Source organism: Eimeria mitis, genomic scaffold (assembly GCF_000499745.2).
Source record: "Eimeria mitis Houghton genomic scaffold, Emh_scaff1515, whole genome shotgun sequence".
Classification (NCBI taxonomy): domain Eukaryota; phylum Apicomplexa; class Conoidasida; order Eucoccidiorida; family Eimeriidae; genus Eimeria; species Eimeria mitis.
Genome location: NW_013569595.1, coordinates 1 through 7,230, shown reverse-complemented (window position 1 = coordinate 7,230; position 7,230 = coordinate 1). Strand labels below are relative to the sequence as shown.

The following is a 7,230-nucleotide window of genomic DNA, read 5'->3' as shown; positions in this document are numbered from 1 at the left end:
TATTAATATCCTATTTGTCTCAGCACAGCAGCTAAACCCCAAACCCTAAACCCTAATAAACCCTAAACCCTAATTCACTAATAAGGGAGACAGATGCTCTCTATAACGAGGAGACAGTAGTTTATATGGTTTCTATATATATATTTATATTTTAATAATATATTTACAAACAATATATATATATATATATATATATATATATATGTATATATATATATATATATATATATATATATATATANTATATATATATATATATATATATATAAATACGTATATGTATCTATATCAAAATTTTTTAATTATAATACATAATATTATGTATTGCTATGGTTATATATAATACTACTTATTACTAATGTTAGCTTTCTAGGGTTTAGGGTTTAGGGTTTAGGTTTCTAGGGTTTAGGGTTTGAGTATCTAGGGTTTGCCGCCTACGGCTCTCGGGTTTAGGGTTTCGGTTTCTGGGGTTTAGGGTGTATGTTTCTAGGGTTTAGGGTTTATGTTTCTAGGGTTTAGGTTCCTAGGGTTTAGGGTTTATGTTTCTAGGGTTTAGGGTTTAGGTTTCTAGGGTTTAGGGTTTAGGTTTCTAGGGTTTAGGGTTTATGTTTCTACGTGCCCACTGAGAACCCTACTAAGAAATGCGCTGCCTCTTGTGAAGCCCCCTAAACCCTAAACCCTAAACCCTAAACCCTAAACCCTAATTCACTAATACGGCAGCAGCGAGAGCTGCAGCTTAACGAGGGTTTGCACCGTCAATCAAACCCTAAACCCTAAACCATAAACCCTTAAAAGAACAGTAACTGCAGGTTCTCTGTAGGGTTTAGGGTTTAGGGTTTCTCTCTAAACCCTAAACCCTAAACCCTAAACCCTAGAAATAAGCCGCCTAAAGAAGCAAGTCTCTTCCTTAAGCGCGACCCAAACGAAATGAGATAAAGTCCATCAAGACCCTAAACCCTAAACCCTAAACCCTTTTCTAGGGTTTAGGGTTTAGGGTTTAGGGTTTACTTATGAAAGTGGCGTTGCGCTACAAAACGCAGCAATGGCCACTCGCGGTGTACATACACCTCACCATACAAGTCGATGAGTTTCTGTTTATACTGCTGCAGCAGCTGCTGCTGCTTCAGCTCAAAAAATATCTGCTGCGGCTGCTGCAGCACTATCCCCTCCTGCTGCTGCTGCTGCTGCTGCTGCTGCTGCTGCTGCTGCTGCTGCTGCTGCTGTTGGTGCTGCTGCTGCTGCTGCTGGTGGTGGTGGTGGTGCTGCTGCTGCTGCAGCAGCTGCTGCAGCTGGCGTTCGCGCTGCAGCAGCGCAGCAGCAGCAGCAGCAAACCACCGCTCTATGGACTGTCTCTGCAGCTCAAACGCCGATGGGGGTTTACTGGTGAGGGGGCCAGCAGAGGGGGCGCTCACTCTCTTTCCTTTTTCTTTTGTTGCGAAGCTGCGTATACACCCCAGCCCCCCTCCTGCTGCTGCTCCTGCTGCTGCTGCTGCTGCTGCTGCTGCTGCTGCTGCTGCTGCTGGGGGGGGGGCATGCAACACGCAGGAAACACCGCAGGAATGACGAGGCAACGGCAGCAGTAAACCACGCCACATCGCCACAAACCCTAAACCCTAAACCCTAAACCCTAAACCCTAATGGGAATTCCAGCATCCGCCATGAGCTGAGAAAAGAAAACACAAAAAAAGGCTCCGCCATGCAGCTTAAAACTGAGGGTTTAGGAGGCTTTAGGGTTTAGGAGGGTTTAGGGTTTATGAGGGTTTAGGGTTTATGCGGGTTTAGGGTTTGCAACGCTCAACCAGCTTCTTCGTGCTAGAGTCGTCAGCATGCGCCGTGCAGACGCCGAACCCTAAACCCTAAACCCTAAACCCTAAACCCTAAACCCTGGTCCTTAACCCCAAGTATAAAGAAATGTTTATTTCATCTTTAGCAGCAGAATAACACAAAACAAAAGAAATACAGCTGGGGCCCCCAGAAGTATCGAATGCAGCAGCAGCAGCAGCAGCAGCAGCAGCAATGCTGCTGCTACTGCTGCTGCTGCTGCTGCTGCTGCTGCTGCTGGGGCTGTGTGGATTGGGTGGTGGGGTTGTTGTACTTTTTTTTCTTTTTTTTGCTGCCGAGAGAAAAGGGAGAGCAGCATTTATTTTTTATTTATTTTGGGGTGTATGTACACCTCAGGCCTTGTGAGGAAGGCAGCAAACCACAGCAACTAAGACAACTCTCTGCTAGGGTTTAGGGTTTAGGGTTTAGGGTTTCAAGGGTTTAGGGTTTAGGGTTTAGGGTTTAGGGTTTATGGTGTGTATATCTGAGTGAAGGAGTGAAATTATTTCTTGTTGAGCTGTCAACGCATGCGGGGGTTCCGCCGAGTTCTCCGAGGGTTTAGGGTTTAGGGTTTAGGGTTTAGGGTTTAGGGTTTAGAGGATGCCGTACCCGTCGCGCCCCGCAGAAACTCACAAAACCCTCGCCATGCTGGGCCGCTTTCCTCACCCCATTGGGGTGTATACGCAGCTCCCCCCAACCACCACCGCGCAGGTGGATGTATTTGAGGCTGCAACAGCACACAGGCTCCGCGGTAAACCCTAAACCCTAAACCCTAAACCCTAAACCCTAGGTGTAAACGCTAAACCCTAAACCCTAGATTAAAACCTTCGGCAGGATAGAGCGGCTAGAACACATACACGGCGTGAGCGCTTTCTTTCGGGGGGGCTGCATCGAAGGTCTAGGGTTTAGGGTTTAGGGTTTAGGGTTTAGGGTTTAGGGTTTAGGGTTTGGGGGTTTGCGCAGTGCTGCACTTCCTGGACGAGAAGTTTGGGTTGGATTCATCTACAAACCCCGCGGTGCTGCGCGCTGCCCCTTCTACCCCAGCAGCAGCAGCAGCAGCAGCAGCAGCAGCAGCAGCAGCAGCAGATGGTGCAGCAGCAGCAAAGCCACTGTATATACAACTAGAAGAGATGCTGCAGGAGGGGGGGCTTATGCTGCCTCCTGCTGCAGCAGCAACAGCAGCAGAACAGCAGCGAAGAGAAATGGCTGAGAGAGACGCAATTTCTCACTTTGCTCTCCGCATCGCGTAAACCCTAAACCCTAAACCCTAAACCCTAAACCCTAAACCCTAAACCCTAGCAGGGAGCCTGAGATATGATGAACGTTTGCTGCTGGGTGTAGAGAGGCGCTGTCTCAAGAGATACAATTCAGGGTTTGCATCACGCCGCTAGGGTTTAGGGTTTAGGGTCTAGGGTCTAGGGTTTAGGGTTTAGGGTTTAGGGTTTAGGGTTTAGGGTNGGGTTTAGGGTTTAGGGTCTAGGGTCTAGGGTTTAGGGTTTAGGGTTTAGGGTTTAGGGTTTAGGGTTTGGGGTTTCTCTTCTGCAGGTTCAGCAGAGACCGCGACAAGCAGCGGTGGTTTATACAGCAGGAGAGCCGTCTCCTCATGTACAGATTCGGTAAACCCTAAACCCTCAAAACCCTAAACCCTAAACCCTAAACCCTCTAAACCCTAAACCCTAAACCTTTGTAGCGCTATATTATTGAAAGGGCTGACCTGTCTCTGCTTCTAGTTATGAAGGGTTTAGGGTTTAGGGTTTAGGGTTTAGGGTTTGAGTTTTGTGTTTGTGCTGATGCGACATTGATGGCTAGGGTTTAGGGTTTATATTTTAGGGTTTATGGGGTTATGAATTCTGTGCTTATGCTGCTTTGACCTTCAACCTTCAGGGTTTAGGGTTTAGGGTTTAGGGTTTAGGGTTTAGGGTTTAGGGTTTGGGGTTTTGTGCGCAGACCGACTCACTGCTTTCCGTAGCCTCGACGATGGATCGCAGTCTTTGCTTTCTGCGTTTCTGCAGCAGGAAGGGCTCAACTATACCTGTGTAGGGTTTAGGGTTTAGGGTTTAGGGTTTAGGGTTTAGGGTTTGGGGGCTCTGGTGTCTGTAGAAGAGGAGTGCTTTTTCAAGGGTTTAGGGTTTAGGGTTTAGGGTTTAGGTTTAGATATTTATAAGGAAGGATCAGGCGTGAGCTGGTTTAGGGTTTAGGGTTTAGGGTTTGTGAGCAGTAGGTCCCTCGCATCCCTATCAACGAAGCATACCATCTAGGGTTTAGGGTTTAGGGTTTAGGGTTTAGGGTTTAGGGTTTGTGAGCAGATACCGCGCCCGCGAGACCCCGTTGCGGGGGCCCCAGCAGAGAAGCTGTGGCGGGCGGCTACGGGGTTTCTGCGTGGGGGTTTGGCTCAGCAAGTGCAGCATCTATACATTGTAAACCCTAAACCCTAAACCCTAAACCCTAAACCCTAGACCCTAAACCCTTGTTGTTCGATAACCGCTAGGGTTTAGGATACACACGTCCGTCAGCATAACGCCCCCTTTGTACCAAACCCTTTTTAATACTCTTAGGGTTTAGGGTTTAGGGTTTAGGGTTTAGGGTTTAGGGTTTGAGGAGTTCTGCCTTCAGGTCCCTTGCTTCCCGGATGCCGGCCAGCTGGTGAGAAACCGTCGAGTGCATATCCAAAGTAAGGGTTTAGGGTTTAGGGTTTAGGGTTTAGGGTTTGGGGTTTAGGGTTTAGGGTTTAGGGTTTAGGGTTTAGGGTTTAGGGTTTAGGGTTTTAAGGCTGTAGCTTCTGCGTAAACCTCAGAGACACCGCACGGTTTGGAGGCGTAGAACACAAGAACTAGGGTTTAGGGTTTAGGGTTTAGGGTTTAGGGTTTAGGGTTTAGGGTTTGTTGCAGATATGATGGCTTATGTACCGGACTTCGAGCTGGGCACTGTCATCTGCGGGCGGCTGCGGTGCGTCCCTAAACCCTAAACCCTAAACCCTAAACCCTAAGCCCTGAAGAGAGACGATGCCTTTTATAGATACAGTTTAGGGTTTAGGGTTTAGGGTTTAGGGTTTAGGGTTTGTGTGTGGTGTGTATAGAGCTGTAATCACCGCTTCCTTTGAACTGCTGGAAGGGCGTCAGCTCACGCTGCAGGTGCCTATACACCCCAAACCCTCAACCACCGACAGACAGAGGTTTAGGGTTTAGGGTTTAGGGTTTAGGGTTTAGGGTTTAGGGTTTCTGTGCAGAACACAGTCTTCTCCGATTCACGAGTAGGGAAGCTTCTAAGCGCCGCACCAAACGTTTACTTGGGTAAGGGTTTAGGGTTTAGGGTTTAGGGTTTAGGGTTTGGTTTGGGGCTTGTGTGGAGGGACAGAGGCTACGGCTGAGGCAGCAGCGCGTAGGGTTTAGGGTTTAGGGTTTAGGGTTTAGGGTTTAGGGTTTAGGGTTTGTGTTTAGGGAGAGACTTCAACAGCAACGCAACAAAGAGTACAGAAGAGCGCCTGACGCCTGCGTTAATAAAACAAGTAAACCCTAAACCCTAAACCCTAAACCCTAAACCCTCGCGGCCTCGCTCCCCAGGCCTAAGCACAGACTCAGATGGTTTTGAATTCGCTTGCCGAGGGTTTAGCCTGGGGTTTAGGGTTTAGGGTTTAGGGTTTAGGGTTTGTTGCTGAGGGTTTGCAGGTGTACAGACATTCCTTTCCTCCTTGTATGCGCCGCCTATACGAGAGCTACATGTAACCCTAAACCCTAAACCCTAAACCCTAAACCCTAAATATCAGCCAGCTCCTGTTGCTGCTGCAGCTGCTGCTACTGCTACTGCTCGTGCTGCTACCGCTACTTGTGCTGCTACTCCTGCTGCTACTCCTGCTGCTGCTGCTGCTGCTGCTGCTGCTGCTGCTGCAGGGCGGAGCATCACATGCGCCACGGCGGCCGCATGCAGCTGTGGCTGTTCTTTAAGGTGAGCAGCAGCAGCAGCAGCAGCAGCAGCAGCAGCAGGAGCAAACTAATAGCAGCAGCAGCAGCAGAAAATGCCGCTGCTCAGAGGGGTTTAAGATCTGTCTAGTGTTTAGGGTTTAGGGTTTAGGGTTTAGGGTTTAGGGTTTAGGGTTTTGTGGTTTAGGGAGCGGGTATGACGCTTGAGGAGAATTTGCAGTTCAACAGACAAATATGGAGAGAGCCGCAGAAGTTTGACAAAGAGTACCTAAACCCTAAACCCTAAACCCTAAACCCTAATTCCTAAACCCTAAACCCTAATTCCAAGCCTCAAACCCTAAACCCTAAACCCTAAACCCTCAATGGTAAATAAACAGCGAGTGTTAGCAGTGTTTTCTCTCTACTCTTTAAGGGTTTATCTCGCAGGGTTTGAGGAGCTGCGCATCCATTCTCTCCAGGGCCCAGGACCTAGGGTTTAGGGTTTAGGGTTTAGGGTTTAGGGTTTAGGGTTTGGGGTGTATACGCAGACACGCATACAATATACGCCACATGTACGGCCTCGAGGGGAAGCGGGCAAACTACGCGCCGCTGCGGTGTTCTCAGATCATCAGTGGAGCTGTCACTGGCGTAAACCCTAAACCCTAAACCCTAAACCCTAAACCCTAGTTTTTACCCAGAGGTTGTTTTTCTCTTTCTCAGCTACGAACTCTCAGCATTTGCAGCAGCAGCAGCAGCAGCAACAGCAGCAACAGCAGCAGCAAGTCCAGCAGCAGCAGGATCACTGCAGCTCCCGGTCCAAACCCTAAACCCTAAACCCTAAACCCTAAACCCTAAACCCTCGGTGGTTTGTGAGCTCAGAACCCAGGCGCCGGAGACGCTCACGGCTGTCCCTTTAAAACCTTCGACGCAAAGAGACTGCAAAAACTCCTCGAGGACTGGGGCCTCAACTGTACACAAACCCTAAACCCTAAACCCTAAACCCTAAACCCTAAACCCTAGTGACTATAAAACCCTAAACCCTAAACCCTAATAGCTATACAAACCCTAAACCCTAAACCCTAATCAGCAAATCCCGCGTCTCGTGCTTCGCACGTCATATATACCCCAAGCTCTAAACCCTAAACCCTCCTTGTGTGCTAAACCCTAGACCCTAAACCCTAAACCCTAAACCCTAAACCCTCGTGCGTGCTGCTTGCAGACGCTCAAGTGCGGCCAGTGCTGCAGCTAGCTGAGAAGGGAGACTACCAGCTAGCCTGCAAAGAGTATTACACACAAACACACACAAACAGCGCAGGTATGCTGCTGCTGCTGCTGCTGCTGCTGCTGCACTTGCTGCTGCTGCTGTGCTGTACGAATTGCTGTTGCTGTATTTGCTGCTGTTGCTTTTCTTGCTGCTGCTGCTGTACTTTCTGGTGCTTCGGATGCTGCTGCTGCTGCTGCTGTTGCTGCTGCTGCTGCTGCTGCTGTTGCTGCTGCTGCTGCTGTTGCTGCT

At 48.9% G+C, this 7,230-nt stretch overlaps 2 protein-coding genes across 2 annotated transcripts in view; one reads left to right on the top strand and one right to left on the bottom strand.

Moving 5' to 3' along the window:
• Positions 1-1,595, bottom strand: part of EMH_0038660 (phosphoglycerate mutase 1, putative) — a gene marked incomplete at both ends in the record, with an annotated part of 3,180 nt that extends 1,585 nt beyond the window's left edge. The window contains one exon of the mRNA XM_013495318.1: positions 1,073-1,595. Within this exon, the coding sequence (XP_013350772.1) occupies positions 1,073-1,595 (523 nt within the window). The remainder of the gene's footprint in view (positions 1-1,072) is intronic.
• An 871-nt stretch (positions 1,596-2,466) lies between these two features.
• On the top strand, positions 2,467-6,544 carry EMH_0038650 (DNA primase, large subunit, putative; the record flags this gene model as incomplete). The annotated part of the gene is made up of 15 exons (XM_013495317.1): positions 2,467-2,572; positions 2,785-3,067; positions 3,367-3,437; positions 3,769-3,857; positions 4,128-4,200; positions 4,412-4,492; positions 4,710-4,767; positions 4,898-4,952; positions 5,048-5,111; positions 5,259-5,326; positions 5,487-5,539; positions 5,709-5,763; positions 5,926-6,002; positions 6,266-6,348; positions 6,438-6,544. 15 exons carry the CDS (start codon positions 2,467-2,469, stop codon positions 6,542-6,544), a joined length of 1,323 nt encoding a protein of 440 aa, XP_013350771.1.
• Positions 6,545-7,230: the final 686 nt, after the last annotated feature.